The 18,143-nt window shown below is 38.8% G+C and overlaps 1 protein-coding gene across 1 annotated transcript; it reads left to right on the forward strand.

Moving 5' to 3' along the window:
• Positions 1-4,798: 4,798 nt before the first annotated feature.
• On the forward strand, positions 4,799-17,724 carry LOC104409423 (ceruloplasmin-like; the record flags this gene model as incomplete). The annotated part of the gene is made up of 12 exons (XM_010019282.1): positions 4,799-5,052; positions 7,774-8,018; positions 9,182-9,394; positions 9,933-10,106; positions 10,674-10,928; positions 12,264-12,429; positions 14,031-14,170; positions 14,769-14,894; positions 15,032-15,243; positions 15,841-15,991; positions 16,926-17,138; positions 17,517-17,724. Coding segments are annotated over exons 1-12 (2,258 nt in total), but the record flags the coding sequence as incomplete, so codon positions are not given.
• Between the last annotated feature and the right edge of the window lie 419 nt (positions 17,725-18,143).

The raw sequence follows: 18,143 nt of genomic DNA on the forward strand, positions 1-18,143 counted from the left end.
TAATATTTTGGACAATAATAATCAGATGAAAAAGAATAATCCATTTTAAATTAGAAGCTAAAAAGTGTATTTATTTTTTCAAAGAATTATTGTAAATTCCCAGTGGAAATTTAGGAATTTACAATAAGGTGGGTGTTTGGCTCATTTGCAGCTGCTGCATGGGCAACAGTTTGGCTGTGTTCAACGCTGTAGTTATGAGAGAATGGACACCCAAAGGGAAGCAAAATATGTACTTCAAACTTGTGGTAATGCACATATCTTTCTTACATCAGAACTAGTGGTATTCAGCTATATCAACATCTAATATAAAATGCTACTAGCACTGCAAACTGTACAGTAAGTAGCAGCTATGGGTAAGATATTTAGAAAAAAAAATAGAATATATCAGTAATTTAATTTTCTTTCAAGACAAAACTCATATTTTGCCTTGATTTTCCTTTACCAGATTGTTTTGAAAAGCTGATTTCTTCCTGTAGGATTTGGAAAATGCATTTAAAGTTTTAATAGCTTAGTTACTATTAAGTTGCAAGAAGTAATGAAGAAATTAATGACATTTAAGAATGGAGCTAGTCTTTTGGGAGACAGTTCAAGGTGGCATGGGTGTTCAGAGATGCATTTTACAAAGGCGTGATTATAAAATGGGGACTGGTTGTACCTGCACACTTGTTTTTCCCTAGGCTTAGATATAAATCATATCACCTATCTTCCTAAATTATAATCCCACACTCTTATGGACTTGCGGATATTGTTTGCAGACAGAAGTAAAGGAAGGAAAACCTAACAATCAATCCCTACTCCTACCAAACATCTTCGAGAATCTTGCTGATTTCATGCCTGCAAACTGTGGAGCTGTTTGTTTTGAAGATGTTAGAAATATTTGAAAAAAAATTTTGGTTATTTGGTTGAAAAATAGTTTGTGTTGCATAGATATTTAAAGCAGAAAACCCTACAACTGCTAAATATTCCTGAAGTGAATGGCGCTGTTTCACTGAAAAAACCAAGCAAACTGGGTATTCTATTCAGACTCCAGCTCAGCCATGGGGAAAATACAGGCTTATCTTTAGGCTAACAGTCTATTGAGAGTGGTATTGCTATGCTGGATGAGAACAACAAACTATGTTGAAGTTATACTGGAAAATTAACTCTTTTCTTGCTTCTGTATATGTCCTTTCTACTTTTCAGTATCTTCTGACTCTGCTTATGGAAAGTCTCGAGCTTGGCAGATGAAAGACACAAAGATAATTATCTAGTTTGACAGTTTTTTCCACAGTAATATTTTTAGTGGCTGTACCTAATGACTTGCAGGGCTTGACTGTCTTTAATTAAATCTTTTTTTCTTTTTTGTTTTTGTTTGTGTGTTACTGTCTTGTGAATTTACATTTCTGCTCTATCAGAGACTGGTATCTCCTATTTTAGTGGCTTAAATCAAAGAAAAGGTGTGTAATTTAGTTCTTGTTGGATGTATTGATTCTGCAGCCCTCTTCATCCATAATCTATATAGCATCTCCATTGCCATAGCCAGGCTCAACTGTGACTTGGCAGCTCAGCTTTTAAAAGGACAGTTTATTAATTTGAAATTGATGGTAAGAATACTAAAGGCTAAGAGTGGGTTGCATTTACAAATTTAACAACTTGTTTCACATAGGGCTTTTGGATGTAAGGCAAATTTAAACTTGATCTAATCAATTTAAGTCCTGATTCAATCCTAAATAATATGTCTCTAAGAAGAGGTACTATGAACTGTACCTTGTAGCAAACCCAAGATTCCTCTAAGGAATATTAACTGACTTGAAATCTAGATATAACAGGCAACTCTGGTGGTGGTGGTTAAGGCAACGTGACCATCTGGCTCTCCAGCTGCAGAAAACAGACCTCACCCTGACAACAGGAGAAGGAAGTGGTCCACAGAGCCAGGACAAAGCTCACTCCATGCTGGCATACAAGAAACCCTTTTTTGAAGACGTGTTCCTGAAGCTGAATTGCATGTGCTGCTTGTTAAATAAAATACTCTTGGCGTACCTGGAACAAAGCTGCAGGTCTGAGGTTTTAAACTTTAGTAAGTAAGGAGTTAATACTGAAATCTAGAAGTTAGAGTTTCAGCACTATTTGTTCCTCACAGCCTATGCATTTTGCTGGAGTATTATGATGCTGTGTCTACAATGGGAATACCATTCATTTAAAACGCTACAATGAAAATAGCTTTAGAGACTTGGTTTTGACCACAAATAATTGTGGCTGAGATCTGTAGTAAAATACTGTGGAGTCCCATCCACACCTTTGCATGTTGGGGTATACTATTCCTTGTGCAGGTGAAAGTGAGTCTCACTGAAATACAGTTTCCTAATTACTGATTCTTTTTGGTGGGGTTTTTTTTTCATGAAGGAACATATTTTAAGTAAAAGATCAGCTTTATATTTTCAAAGCAAACTTCCAGAACAGTCATTGCATTCCCAGCATCCTCAGTATGAGAAATGAGGTACTGTGGTTTAAAACAATAAGGGGATATTCATGACACCAAACTGCAGACTCATAATTTAACCAATTAAATTAGGTGTTTAGTCTTTTTAGGTCCTGTTTACCACACAGCAATACTTAGCCTGTATTGCTAAGTAATACAGGCTTCAGAAGCTTGGTCACCTCTGTCAGCTTTTAGAGTTCCTTAAGAGAAAGATACTAGGAGTGTGCTAAGGCACACAACTTAAAGTTTGAGTGAGGCACAATTAAAAGTTGTAATGGAAAAATCTTGCCTGTCAGAAGACTTTGTTTATCTTTAAATAAAACCAACATGCAGTTCTTCTGCAAATCAAGAAAAAGTAATTTAGAGGAGTCAAAGGACTAAGGCAAAAAAATACTCATGGTTTTACACTCAAATAAATGTGGAGATTCCAAGGATGCTACTTGTGTGATTTTTCTCTTTCTCAGTCTGATGGAAATTAAAACAAAAATACAGGTAATAGCCCACATATACATGAACAACTGTTTGCTGAGTATTAAGGAATGACTTTGAATTTAAGTAGTTATAAGAGGAGGTAAACGTTTTCTCATTTTTACCTCTAGTTAATTTACAGATGGGGCATACACAACCTGTACAAGCTGATCTTTCCACTGAACCACTGACCTTCATCCTTGGCAAAGAAAAAAAAAAGCCCTGCAGAAGTAATTTTGAGCATGTGGTGCCAACCTGGGAAACTCCAGAATTTCATCATAGATTTGGTCAGATTTCAAAAACTTGGCTTTAGCTACAGTCACTTAGACAGAAGCAGAATCATCCATTTAATGCAGATGCGTAGAAGGTTCCAAAAGGTGAGATTATGACCTTCAGTATTCTGGCTGTGCCTGAAATTTTTTATCTGAATAGTGATTGAAATTGGTAATTTATCTGTATATCACAGTCTTAGTAAATAAGTTTTAGATCTGTATGTCATTAAAGGAAACTTACTGTACTTTAGTTATGTTCTTCTATCCAAAATACTCATTTTTCTGGCCATTAAGAAAAAGAAGGTTCTGATTATTACAGATGGTTCTAAGTTGTCATACAATGAAAAATGTCATTGAGAATGAATGAACTCTGTCAGTGCTCAGAATGCAGAAGAGATTTTTTTTTAAGAGTTCCTAAGCAACTGAAGATATATAGATATTTCATAGAAGTATTTACAGTTTGTGAGTTTACAGGTGGCTTTGTATGTCTAAAGCTTTGTATGTCTAAAGCTTTGTATGTCTAAAGCATACAACCATGATGTAATGGATGTATGCTTGGGAAAAAAAAAAGCAACTGCAAACTTCAGTTGGGCAGGTTTTGTGCATCCTATGTTTAAGGTCCAATTTTGTTCTTTTTCAATTAGACTTACAGAATATTTACAAAACTTAAATAAAGCAAAAGTATAGCTGCCTGTGCTGGTTAATCCATTTAGATAATGGTAACAGTTAAAGGTTATCTGGAGCTTTATACATCTATTATGCTTTTAATCATTGAGGAATGTGGCTTATATTGTCTGGTGATAGACTAGGAGGAAGATACTATAGGGATCTAATTTTGTGGAATTTCTGAGCCTCATTTCTGTTTGGGCAATACTGAAACTGCTTGGAAGTGAAATGCAAATATCCCTCACCTCCACTGCTGACCATCCAGTCCCTTTCATCTCTAGCCGTATGTGCCACGCTTTGTGTTAAAATTACATTTCCAAGGGAACCATGGTGGGTTAGCAGAGCTTATCCACAGACACATCAGCTCTGCTCTGATACCAGTGACCTAATCCTCCCTTATCTGTGTTGTACCACTTTAGCAATTGCTGTGCAGAGGGTAAGAAATGGCAATTTGTAGATTCAGAATGAGCAAAGAAAATAGGCAGCAGACAGTGTGCACCTACAGGGCCTGCCCTGTATCCAGTTATGTCAGCGTACAAGCGGATACACCAGGAAAAACAGGTGTCATTGGAGATTTTCACAGCATACTTAAAAAGTTGTGGTGTTCTGCTGCACATCACCAAAATGATTTTATCAGTAGCATACAAGCTGTGGAGTGATAAAGATTGTGAAGAATGTGATTAAACTTAAGACTGTAAAGCCATTTAAATCTACTCTACTTTCAGTTTAGCTCCAAGATTTACAATACGATAACAGTCTAAATAGTAATTTGCATGGTAGTAGGTTGGCAGAGATTGAAAAAATGTCTTTGAAGATTATCTGAACTGACGAGGTTACCAGAATCTTTTGTTTACTCTTGACACACAGAGACATTGTGCAACATTTTCTTGTGTTCACCAAAGCAAACAGGAGCAGGGAGTGGGGGAAGGCAAGGAGGGTGGTGGGTGGGAAAGACAAGAACATATAAAAGGAAATTGCATGTGCCCTTCCTGTGTTTGTATTTCACGTTTTCCACAAGGTTCGTGAATGCAAGATGAAGCTTTTCTTCTTAAGTTGCTTGATGGTTTCTTGGTGTTGCCAAGTTGGGGCAGTGAACAGGGAGTACTATATTGGCATTATAGAGACAGAGTGGAACTATGCACCTGGCAATACCAATATCATATCTGGACAGCTTTTTGCAGAAGAAGAGTAAGTAGAACAGTTTACACTGGTTGATTTTACAGCGTTGTCTGCTTAAGACACTAGGGACAGACTGAAAACCTTATGAAGGCAGAGAAACGAATCATGTTGGTGTCAGAGAATCGTAAGAGAATTTTGACTTTTTCTGGCTTCCTTGGGAATTGCATTCCAATGCTCTGCTAATTAAAAGCGTTAGAATATATGTAGGCTTTTTGTGAATTTGTTGCAATGAAATGCTTACTAAGTAGAGACTAGAAAAGACCCTGAATGTCTAATGATATTTAATTTTGAATGGCTAAGGTGCCAGTGCTGAAGAGAAGACTTTGCTGTTATGACAGATTTAAAACTTTCCTATTGGGCACAGGTTTCCTTTTCAGATATTCGTTGTTGGCAATGGTTGTTTTCACTGGTGCAGCAGTACAGCTGGATCCTACCACCTACAGTGGAGGAGCTGGGTTGCTTGTTACAAGGCAAGGAGAGTCCTGTGCAGAGTAAGAGCAATAAGTAGGATGAAGATAAGTATGGTGAGGAGAAGGGGAGCACCCGAAGATACGAATGATCAATAAAGAAAACTCAGATATAAAAAGCATCAGAGAAATATTTGAGAGGAAAAAAGTTCATTTTTTTCAGTGCCTTTAAGATGAAATAGGACTATACTAAAATAAAAACAATGAAGAGAAAAATCAAAAATTAGAAGAATCTCAAAAATTTAGTTCTCAGTTTGTAGATGAGGGATTGGGAGTTTGCCTGTGGTTTATTTTTTCTAGTGAGAGCCAACAATCTCTCAGCCATAATCTGCTGCTTCATCAGGCATGGGATGAAGCAGTCAACTTTTTTGCTTTTACTTATAAACTGAGTGACATGTAAGACACTGCCAGTGGTCCAGCAGGCTGAGAAATGGTGGGACATGGCATTATGCCTGAAACTTGCAGAGCTGTCTTGTAATACAGCAAGCTACCACTGTTCTCTGCACTTTCACTGCTTTTCTCTGCTGTGTGACAACTTGCAGCATGCTAAATCAATTGCAGTTTTTCAGCGGTTGCATGCATGCAATGAAGCTGGTCCCTTTTATCCTCCTTTTAATTTTCAGCTTCTCTGATTCTTCTTCTTCACCTGAACCCTTCAACTATGAAGCTGTTCTTGTCTGGAGATTGATATTTACAGAGACAGGGAAGAGCAGAAGGGAAAAGTGTGGTGTACCTGCTAGAAGGAATACTCTACAATTAAATGGTAGCTGTTTATAAACATTCCAAAAAGAGACATAATATATTTGTTTGATTTAATTTGTGGCTGAAAAGCTTCAGGCTCTCAGACTTCCAGTAATAGAGCTTCTGCGACTAAGTTTATGTTCTCCAAGTTTCAAGGAAAATTGAAATTGGCATTTTGATAACAGTTCAGATCTGTGCTTGCCAAGGTACAAGCAATTCATAGAACTATAGAATCACAAAACAGTTTGGGTTAGAAGGGACCTTAAAGGCCATCTAGTTCCAACCCACTGTCATGGGCAGGGACACCTTCCATTAGACCAGGTTGCTCAAAGCCCCGTCCAACCTGGCCTTGAACACTGCCAGGAATGAGGCAGCCACAACTTCTCTGGGCAACCTGTGCCAGTGCCCCAGCACCCTCACAGGCAAGAATTTTTTCCTAATATCTAATCTAAATCTCCCCTCTTTCAATCCAAAGCCATTCCCCCTTGTGATATCATTACATGCCCTTGTGAAAGTCCCCCTCCAGCTTTCATGTCTGCCACCATTAGGTATTCTAAGGTCTCCCTTTCCCTTCCCCACATGCTTGAACAATGCTCAGCTTTGTAGGAAATACTTCGCATTTTCGGGCAGTATTAACTTGCTTCACAATGGAGCCTGCTGGGAATATGGAACCAAGTTGGCTTGGTTTCTCATCATGTAAGATGAGAAATCAGGAGGCTGCTGAACTTCAGGCAGTGTTGCTCTATCTCCTGGGATTGCCTCCTCCTGGGGTAGGTTTACTTTCACAGCTAGTCCTCATAGCATGGGCAGGGAACTGTGCAGGAGGATTCGTTGTTAAAGAGACTCTAGAATTTGGGCTAACAGCATCAACCAAAAGTACTGCTACTGGTTTAAACAGCCAGTGCTGGCAGTTTCTCTTTCCATTGTAGTTAGCAAATACAAGCACTTTTCTGACAAAGATAACTCCTCTCAGAGAGCAAAATATTTAATGAAAGGTACCTGTCCCTCATCACAGGCGAAGTTTGGCTCCAAAGCCATTCCCAGCTGATAGTTTTCAGAGATATGTGGTGACCCCTCACCTTTGGCTGCTGGTGCTTGGGCCGTATATCCACGATAGGTACTCGTTTCACTTGCTACCACGTGTAGGAAATACCATCTACATCAGTCTCAGCTTATGGGTTAAGCTGTTTCCTTGCTAATCAAGCCTGTTTTTTTATATAAATGTATAAATTGTGTCAAATACCCTTATCAGTCTAAAAAATAGGTATAAAAAATTTCAGGTTGATGCTTAGTATGTAATCTCTATAAAAAAAATTCAGGTTAGTGTTTAGTATGTAATCTCTGTCTAAGAGTTAGTATGCCTCAATATTCACAGTAAGAAACATATTTGCTCCTAAACACATATGGTTGTGCACAGTGCTACTGAGGCCTGGTCTTACATTTGAGACTCTACTAATTAATACCATTCAAATATAAAATGAGTAGCTGATGCTATAGATGCTTTTGTGTATTTTCTTTACAGGCAGGCTGGAGTCTTTCTCAAAAGAGGACCACATAGGATAGGAAGCACTTACAAAAAGGCTGTCTACACTCAGTACAGCAGTCATTTATATGATGTGGTAGTCGACAAACCTTCTTGGTTGGGGTTTTTGGGCCCTATCATTAAGGGAGAAGTTGGAGATTCCATTATTATACATTTGAAAAACTTCGCTTCCAGAAACTTCACGCTGCATCCACATGGTGTAACCTACACAAAGGAAAACGAAGGTAAGCTTGAGTCCATTCTATGCCAGAATTTATCGAAAGTTAATCATTCCTTTGAGTGTCATACTCTGTCATCAAAGAGAAGACTGGTCAAGTAAATAAAGATTTAAAACAGGACACAATAGATGTAAAATAGGAGCTAAGAAGTTCAATAATTTATCAAAAGTGAAACACAAAGCCAAAAGTAGAATTCAAAAAGGTGGCAATTTTAGATCAACATTCCACCTGAAGACTATAATGATACATGAGATGCCAAATTGAGGATTTCTGAAGGAAAAATTGATGCTTTCATGAAGATCTTAATAATGATAACTTACAGTTCCAAATTCTTACCCCCCAATTTATATATATTGTGTCTAAGATACACAAGAATTTCTTAAAATGGAGAAACATCTACTGCTTAGTAATAAATTAATGATGTAAAAGTCTGACACACTTCAAGGTGTTTTGTAGGGGAACTCTTTGGATTAGTGACAATTTGCTCTTGCAATAGCCTATCTTGCCACACTCAGATGATAGGGGATTTTCTGTAACAGAAGGCACCAGAATACAGCTGTTGAAAGCTTTTTTAGTGGGCCTTAAAAACAGTGTGAAAATTGTTAAGAATATGATGTTGTCTCAAAAGCAATCTTTAAAGTATTTTCATTAGAAGAATTTTTGAAGTATCAGACATACAACTAATACGTGGCTTGATACAGACACATTCTGTGGGAGTAGAACAGTGAGTTATGTAGCAGTACACACACTTTTTGGAGTGTTGTTTAATTTTTTTTTCTGTTGCTCTCATTTCAACACCACTGATATTGCATATGTCCCTAAGGAATATTTTAGAATAGTGTCCAAGATTAATATTTAACAAATGCTTCACAAATATTTGAATTCTTATCTGTTTAGCAGAAGTACATAGTGCCCTCCTAATAAATGAAAGACTAAATTTAACATGCCATTAATCAAAGCATTCCCATGGGACTCAAAGGCTGAGACTCGAGAAGGAAAAGATCTACTCAGCTGATTTTAAACATTTGTAAAGGTTTTGGTTTTCCCTGTGTTTATATGCTCAGTCTATTTCACTGCAAAATGTAGTTAACACTGAAGCATGGCAGGTGCTATCCTGACATCATATTGTGTATGTGTTCAGTTGATGGTGGTTGTGTGGCATTCTTCAGGTGCCTTTTATCCTGACAACACCAATGATTTGCAAAAGAGAGATGATGCTGTGGAACCTGGAGGCCAGTACACATATGCATGGGACGTGACAGAAGATCAAGGTCCAGCTAAGGGAGATGCAGACTGCATAACCAGAGTTTACCACTCCCACATAGATGCTCCAAGGGATGTTGCCTCAGGGCTTGTTGGGCCTTTAATAATTTGCAGGAAAGGTAAACCAGAAATTAATAAGTAAATACATATGCAAGGTGATTGTTAATGGTTATTGATAAATATCAGAGAAATAATTTACTGGAAGAGAAAAAGATTACAGTTAATTCTGAAATAGCAGCTTTTGGTCATCTCAATTAGTTGCCTTCCCGTAGTATAGGAAATAGTTTGATTTTGTGTGTGACAGCAAACGTAATTTGCAGAATACTTTGTCCATGAGAATACTAATCCATGAGAGTGAGATCTGTTCATGCTAATAATGCAAAAGGATGTGAAAATACTGACATGAGAAAGATTTAATATAATCTGAGCACATGCAATATTTATTCTTAGTAAAGTTATTTTATACTATCAAAACTAGCTTTTGTTTTCTGAGTGTCTGTAAGCTTATGTATACACTCACAGTTACTTAAGAAAAGTAACTGTGAGTCTATAAAATAAGAAATAAACAGTGACCAGCTCTACTGATACTACACTTAAAATTCATGAAGAGATAATGTCAGTTGCCAAAGACTTTGAATATACTGTTTTCTTTTTCAGATACAATGAATAAAGGCACTGATAAACACTTTGATGCTGAATTTATCCTTATGTTTTCTGTGATGGATGAAAATCTGAGTTGGTATCTAGAAGATAATATCAAGACATACTGTTCTGAGCCTTCCAAAGTTGACAAAGATGATGAGGACTTCCAGGAAAGCAACAAAATGCACTGTGAGAGAACATTGTATTAATGTTACTTGTCACCAGTACAGTGAAGTAATACTTTTATGAATTGTCTCTTTTGAAGATGAGCTGTGAATAGTTTTGGGGTTTTTTTTTAAGCAGGGCTTTTTCTTGAAGGATTAAGAAAGATCCTTTAAAAAAAAGTGATGGCAAGTATTGTGCAGTTAAACTTTTGGAGTTGTGATGTAAAATTCTTAGGGGCCAAGAACCTCTTTGCCAGTGTTTCTCAGGTAGTCTAAACAGAGTTGTGTTACTTTGTTCTGTTTCTTAGTCCTGAACTCTGTACTATAATGTTGTGGTTTAGAAAAACAGTTTAGTGTGCATGTCAAAAAAGAAGATACCTTTGGCTCTGACATGGATTCCAGAATCCTAGCAGGAACTGCTAGTCATGGAGACAGTTGTACAGATGAAGTGGGTTCACTTTCAAAGGTGTGGAGTTTTGTTTTGAGCTTCTTTCTATTTTGAGTAATAAAGCAATGGTTGTATGCCACCTACTTTTGAAGTGGAAATCCTAAGGTCTGTGAAGGTAACTGTAATAAATAACATTTCTTTTAGCAATCAACGGGTACGTGTATGGATACCTCCCAAACCTCACAATGTGTGCGGAAGATAAGGTAAAATGGCATCTTTTTGGCATGGGTAATGAAGCTGATATCCATTCAGCCTACTTCCATGGACAGGCCTTAATAGAAAGACATCATCGAGTTGACACCATCAACCTCTTCCCAGCCACATTTATTGATGCTGTTATGATACCAAGGAGTCCTGGGGAATGGCTGCTCAGCTGCCAAGTGAATGACCATATCAAAGGTACAGAATAAGTTCAGATCAGATTTTATTTTATTTTTTTAGCTTGAGCTGAGTTTTCTGAGTCACTTTACAGTATTCTTGACAACACCTGGTTATAAACCAGATGATACTCTCCTCTAGGTAACAAAACTCTCATAGTAATTGAAATACCTATAAGTGTATTAGATGGGCTTGAGCACATAGCCACAGAAATCAAGGAAACTGTTGTCTGTAATGGAAATTGTTATCACTTGGCAGGAACTGGCACAGCTGCACTTTTGCAAGCCTCAATTTTAGACAAACAATAGCATGATGTTTGCCTGTAAGAGGCAATCACAATTTTCTGTTTGCCAACAAAAAAGTTGAGGCTCATTCTATGTTTGGACAAGGGGCACAGAGCAAGCAGGCTAACTTGCCTGCTGACAAAGACATATTCTGGAAAGTGCATTGGCTAATAAGCAGAGATCATCTGAATTTCTCTTCCCTGTATCTTTCTGTATTTCATAGAATCATAGAATGGTTTGGGTCGGAAGGAACCTTATAGCTCATCTAGTTCCAACCCCCTGTCATAGAGGGTTTCCAGTGTTTTTTGATAACCATATGAAATACTTGGAAGCTAATTTAACACTGCTATATCCCACCTTTCCATGATGTATATCCCTGTAATTTAGAGAAGCTTTTTGTCACAAAAGTGGAAGGACACAGAACTCAAAATCGTTCTCCAAGGTTTTAAAAATCTGATGTAAAAGGGAGTATGTTTAACCTACAGATTCAACTACACAGATATTATAAGTTTTGAAATAGCTATTATGTCAAGTAGCATCCTCATGTGGTTGAAGCATCCTGCGCAAGACATAAATCCTAGAGATTGGCCTAATCCATAGCTGTTAAAGAGCTCTCTTTTTAGATTATTTATATCTCCATCAAGCAGATTTGCTAACAGATCTTCTTCCTAGTATGCAGAGACATGGGAGTTTCACAAGTAAGCTGTTGATTAGATTTAGATGTAAGATTGTCAGTCTGGTAGCACCTGGTCCTGACTGAAGTGGTAACAGTACTGTTTCCACTCCATCCTGATCTTCTCTGTAATTACTGCATCAGCTGCAGCTTTACAAGCAGGATGCACTTTACCACACCTCTCTGCCTACTGTAAATAGCATAGTCATGTTTCTACATCCTAGCTCAGCTGGCATGCGTTCTTTTACATAATTCATTTTCCTTTTCATTTGTTATTTGCATATCTATCAATGGTATGGGAATTCTCCAGGGAAGAGAGAGCTATTGGAAGCAGGGAAAAAGAAAACAAAGGGCAGTTCTTTCTCCTTAGTTTTCTCTACCTTCTCATTTTTTTCCTAGGTGGTATGCAAGCCCTTTTCAACGTAAAAGACTGCAGGAAATCCACAACAGATCACAATGAGAGTAGAAAGATAAGACAGTACTTCATTGCTGCTGAAGAGATCATCTGGAATTATGGCCCATCTGCAATGAACCGTTTTACTGGACAAGAATTAATTACTGACAGGTAAATGCTTCTAATTAAAGAAGTTTTACTTTCCAAGCAATATCGATATAAACATGTTAAATAAGGTAAGCCATATGGTAGAATTAACTTTTAAGCAGAATTTCTCATTGTTCTCACCTCTGCTTAAATATTAAAGCTAGGATAAATATCAGACCAAATTGGGTCTATTGTTTTCCTTGTACTCTTACTATAAATTTTGCTGTAATGTAAGTAATTTCACTGGGATGAGGATGAATTGTAATATCATACATAGGCAGTGACCTCTGATGATTTGAGATGGTTTATTATTCTGAGTTACAGAACAAAGCTAGGAATTCATCATTGTATCCTTAGCTGATAAAAATGACACTAATGGCATTTCATAGAATCATAGAATCATAGAATGGTTTGGGTTGGAAAGGACCTTAAGATCATCTAGTTCCAACCCCCTGCCATGGGCAGGGACATCTCGCACTAAACCATGTTGCCCAAGGCTCTGTCCAACCTGTCCTTGAACACCGCCAGGGTTGGAGCATTCACAACTTCCTTGGGCAACCCATTCCAGTGCCTCACCACCCTCACAGTAAAGAACTTCTTCCTTATATCTAATCTAAACTTCCCCTGTTTAAGTTTGAAGCCGTTACCCCTCGTCCTGCTACTACAGTCCCTAATGAAGAGTCCCTCCCCAGCATCCTTATAGGCCCCCTTCAGATACTGGAAGGCTGCTATGAGGTCTCCACGCAGCCTTCTCTTCTCCAGGCTGAAGAGCCCAACTTTTTTAGCCTGTCTTCATATGGGAGGTGCTCCAGCCCCCTTATCATCCTCGCAGCCCTCCTCTGGACTTGCTTCAACAGCTCCATGTCCTTTTTATGTTGAGGACACCAGAACTATACACAATAGGTGAAGTCCAAGTGAGGTCTCACAAGAGCAGAGTAGAGGGGCAGGATCACCTCCTTCAACCTGCTGGTCACACTTCTTTTGATGCAGCCCAGGATACGGTTGGCAGCTAGAAAACAACTTGCGCAAGGTAGCTTTGCCCTTTGCTCTGTGTTTACATGTTTAAGACCTGGGTCGGTTCACTGAATACATTGATTCCTCAGACTTTTCATCTGTGAGTTAAAGAATACTCACCTGCTTCACAAGAGACATGGCACAGTTCATTGCTTGAGTAAAACATTGCTTGTAAAACATTGAAAGGTCCTTTTATGAAGTATAGACTAAAAAGTGTAGACTAAATCTTCTCACTTTCTATTTAGATGTTACATATTCTTGGTGTTCATATCTACTGTTGAATTATTTGTAACTTTTAATAAAAAGAAGAGTAAACTTCAGGTTATGAAATGTTGACTAGAAAGTTGATGAGTCTCGAAGCATGCTGGCTTTATAAGAGCAACACAGCACTGTGTCTTTTTCTTAAAGACAAGTTAGTGAAGGACAGTGGCGTCCTGCACATACTTATGTAGGACTGCACATAAGTGTGCAGCCAGACCACTGAAAGGAGAACCAAAAGACAAACTGAGCATGTCATGCCTCAGATAATAGGGTTGAGGTCCTGATTGTCTTTGTAAAGCTGAGCATTGTGACTTGAACTATTGTCAACTACTGAAATTTCTTTTACACAGTGAATCTCACATATTTTTTGAACAAAGTGAGACAAGAATTGGTGGCTCTTATAAAAAAGCCATTTACAAAGAATATACAGATGGTTCTTTCACTGAACATAAAAAAAGACTCGCAGAGGAAGCACATCTTGGACTCTTAGGTAAGATATCTAAACTTATTTCATGTCAAAGATTTATGAGAATAAACTACCATTTCCACCGACAAGCCAACAGTGCACTTCCACCTCTGAAGGAGGGGCCCTCGGTTCTCCCTGCCTCCTGCTGGTGCCTGTGGCTTCCTCCAAGAGACACCCCAGGGTGTAAGAAAGCTCTTGAAGGCAATGCTGCGGTGGTCCCCAACTTGCCTGTGGGAATATGCCATGGTCTCCAAAGGTCAGGCTCTGAATTACAAGGTCAGGCTAGGCAGGACTAGCCCTGTTTATAACCTGTCTGCTTCTGGCATGGCTCTGGGCTGAGTTTGAGGTTGGTACTGGTGTCTGTAGGTTCCTTTCCAAAGGGAGAAACTGTCCTGCATGTCACTGGGCCCTCATGAGGAATTGGGAATGGAGCATTCCAGCTGCTGCTGGGCTGCCATGTGATTCAGGCCATGTGCCAGGGGCCTGGTCTGTGGCCACATAGGCCCAGAGGTAGTTCCCCATACAATGGGAAAAGCAGCCAGCCATTGATTGTTTTAAGCTCATGGTGACCTGTACATCACTTGGTAGACTTCTTGTAATTGGACCATGTGTTCTTTTCTAGGACCTGTTATCAAGGCTGAAGTGGGTGAGAACATCAGGGTGACCTTCCAAAACAATGCCAGCCGCCCATTTAGCATTCAGCCCCATGGTGTGAGTTACCGAAAGAGCGACGAGGGGGCATGGTACGGTGCTGCCTCCAGAGGTACGCCTACAGATGGGGATCCTGCAAGCACCAGGGAACAAGCTGTTGTACATGATGTATTAATGGCGATGAAATAAACAATGTTCATTTGGCAAAATTCCTAATGTTGATTTCTATAATAGGTGCTGAATCTCCAGCCTCTCATGTGAGTCCCGGTGCTACGTTTACGTATGAGTGGAAAGTGCCAGAAGATGTGGGCCCCACAGATCAAGATCCGGACTGTTTAACCTGGCTTTATTACTCAGCTACGGATGCAGTCAGAGACACTAGTTCTGGCCTTGTGGGTCCTCTCCTGGTGTGCAGAAAGGGAGCTCTGCTTCCTTCTGGGAAACAGGTCAGCCAAAGGAGAGAACTGGAAGCATTTGCATCATTGTAGCTGAGTCTTAGTCCTCCTCCTGAATTGTGCCCTCAGGGCCTGCCACATTAACGACCGCTCAGCACCTTCTCCTCTCCACATCTCAGTCTCACCTGTGTGCTCAGGGGAATACATAAAATGAAGAAAGTGGGTTTTGTTGTGTTTGGTGGGGGGGTTTGTGGTGTTTGGTTGGTTTGGGTTTTTTTTGCTTGTTTTTTTGTTTTTTTTACCAAGCAAAATCAGTCTGGCTGCAGATAGACAGACACTGTTGTGAAACCACCATCGCAGTAAGCAACCATTGGCATACAAGTCTCAGCTAGGATGAGAATAACTAGAAAAGACCAAAGCATACATTTGTTTCTGGAGGTGGTGCCTGCTGATGGAAAGAGCATTAGCAGTAGATACATGGTCACCAAATAAAACAATTTGAGAGCTTAGTGATTATCAGAATGAAGTATCAATGTATGCATCTATCCTACTTTGTGAATTATACGTTATTATACGCATAGATTTTTTTCCCCTGACATTTTCTGTTCACTCATTTCTATTTTCCTTTGTGTTATTTCTTCTCAACAGAAAAATGTGAACATGGAGTTTTTTCTGCTTGCCACAGTATTTGATGAGAATCTGAGCTGGTACTTGGATGACAATATTTTGATGTTTACACTAAATCCTAGTAAAATTGACAAAGATGATGAAGACTTCCAAGAGTCTAACAAAATGCACTGTAAGGAAATTATTAGTTAGACAAATATTCATTTCTCTAGTAAGGTTTTTACTTTTGTGATCTCATGTTGGAGCCTGGGAAACCGTATAGTGGCAGAGACATTTCATTTCTTTCCATCGGACAGGTCCTTTTCTGCAGAGCTGCTTTCCAGCTCTATTTATTTGAAACACTTCTACAACAGCCACTGCAATCTGACCTTCATATTCTTAACTGCTGGCAGCCCAAGATACCATTATCCTTCTTTTGCGGCAGGGGCACATTGCAGGCTTATTTTGTGTCCGTGGCTGAGTCTGGATTCCTTTACCACCACTGTCACTCCCTTGGAATGAAAATCTTTACTTCTTTAATAGGGCGGAGTTGAGTTTCACACTGATCACATTTTGGTACTGTAGAAACATCTTTAAAGTTTCCTGTGAAGGAATATTTTTATCTTCAGTACCTTGTCCTAATCTTTAAGCATATTTACTTGTGCTGTTTCTTGAAGTTTGCGCTCAGGGACATTCCTACTACTTACAGAGCTTTGAGCATTCAGTGGTACCTGTGAGGCTCAGGCTTTGAAAGATTTGCACAAGAGCAGCTAAAACCCACTTCAGATTGTCTCCATTGTGTGGCTGGAGGGTCTTGCAGGGTATAAAACAGGATGCTTTATGTATCCTGCATACTTAACAGCTATAAAACAGTGGAACTTCCAGCCAGTCAAGTCAACTACCTGTGCTTTAGATGTTGAAAAGGAGAAGAGTTAGCAATTGTTTTTAAACACTGGGTTTGAAAAGTTTTGCTTGAATTGATTCTCTAGTTCTGCTGATGTGATGAAAGTTATTATTGACAGTCTGAGGCATCACATTACATCTGAAGTGTGTATTATTTAATCTGTATTGCAGAATTAAATAATGTGTTAATCAAGGTGGGTTTTGCTTTCTCAAATCTTCTACAGCCATTAATGGTTATATGTATGGAAATCAACCTGGTCTTGAGATGTGTAAAGGAAGTGTGGTTTCCTGGCATTTGATGGGCTTGGGGTCAGAAGTTGATGTCCATGGGATATACTTTTCAGAAAACACATTTGTAACTAAAGGAACAAGAAGGGATACTGCAAATCTGTTTCCACATACATTTCTTACAGCTATTATGAAGCCTGATTCTGAAGGTAAATGTCTTGTTTAAAAACTCTGTTAATAATTTAGACTATTTACCTGTAAAGATTTAATGCTTAGAGCCAAGTTTTAAATAGCTGGTGTTTTGAACCTTTGGGTACTAAAACTGTGTACAGCTGTGTTTGAAGGCAGTAAATTTGTGTTCATAGGGTGTAAGTTCCTAATGCTAAGGCCTTGATTTTTCTACTTCTATGTATGCTAAAATTTATTACTACAAGTTGCCAGACTACACAAAGAATTGGAGTCTTATATGAGCAATAGCCCGTGGCCCTGTCTCTAAACACTACATCGATGTAGTTAATACAATCTCAAGATTAACCTACTAGTCACAGATTTTGTCCTCAAGTCTTTGTTTCTTGTACAACCTCTAGGAGTTTTTGAAGTGTCGTGCCTGACAACAGATCACTATACAGGGGGCATGAAACAGAAGTACAATGTGAAACAGTGCCATTGGTGGAATGTTGATGTATCTATGTATTTGCATGAAAAGACTTACTATATTGCTGCAGTGGAAGTTGAATGGGACTATTCTCCTAACAGGACATGGGAATTTGAGCGGCATCAATACCATGAGGAAAGGTACCTTAATATATATACAAGGGAAAAGAAAAAGCAAAGAAGCAACTCACTTCTCTGAACCTTTTCCTCCTCGAGGCATTTCTAGACACTCTGTCTTTGCATATGTATTTTTAGGCATCACTTGAATTTGTGGGTCTTCCCCAGTAATGTTGCCATGTAACTGCGAGCCAGACAGCATAACGTTCATGAAATGGTCCACCATAGATCTTCTGTGGGGCAGCTGCAGGATTTCATGGATCCTAGATAGTGCATGCACATTTATTACTTACTGATGTTGGTACAGTCCTTGGTGTGGAATGCTTAAAGTGTTCATTAAGTTGTAGATATGATGACTATTTTGTCCTGATATTTGATTTCTTAGAATCATAGAATCATAGAATAGTTAGGGTTGGAAAGGACCTTAAGATCATCTAGTTCCA

Source organism: Nestor notabilis, unplaced genomic scaffold (assembly GCF_000696875.1).
Source record: "Nestor notabilis isolate BGI_N333 unplaced genomic scaffold, ASM69687v1 scaffold29577, whole genome shotgun sequence".
Classification (NCBI taxonomy): Eukaryota; Metazoa; Chordata; class Aves; order Psittaciformes; family Psittacidae; genus Nestor; species Nestor notabilis.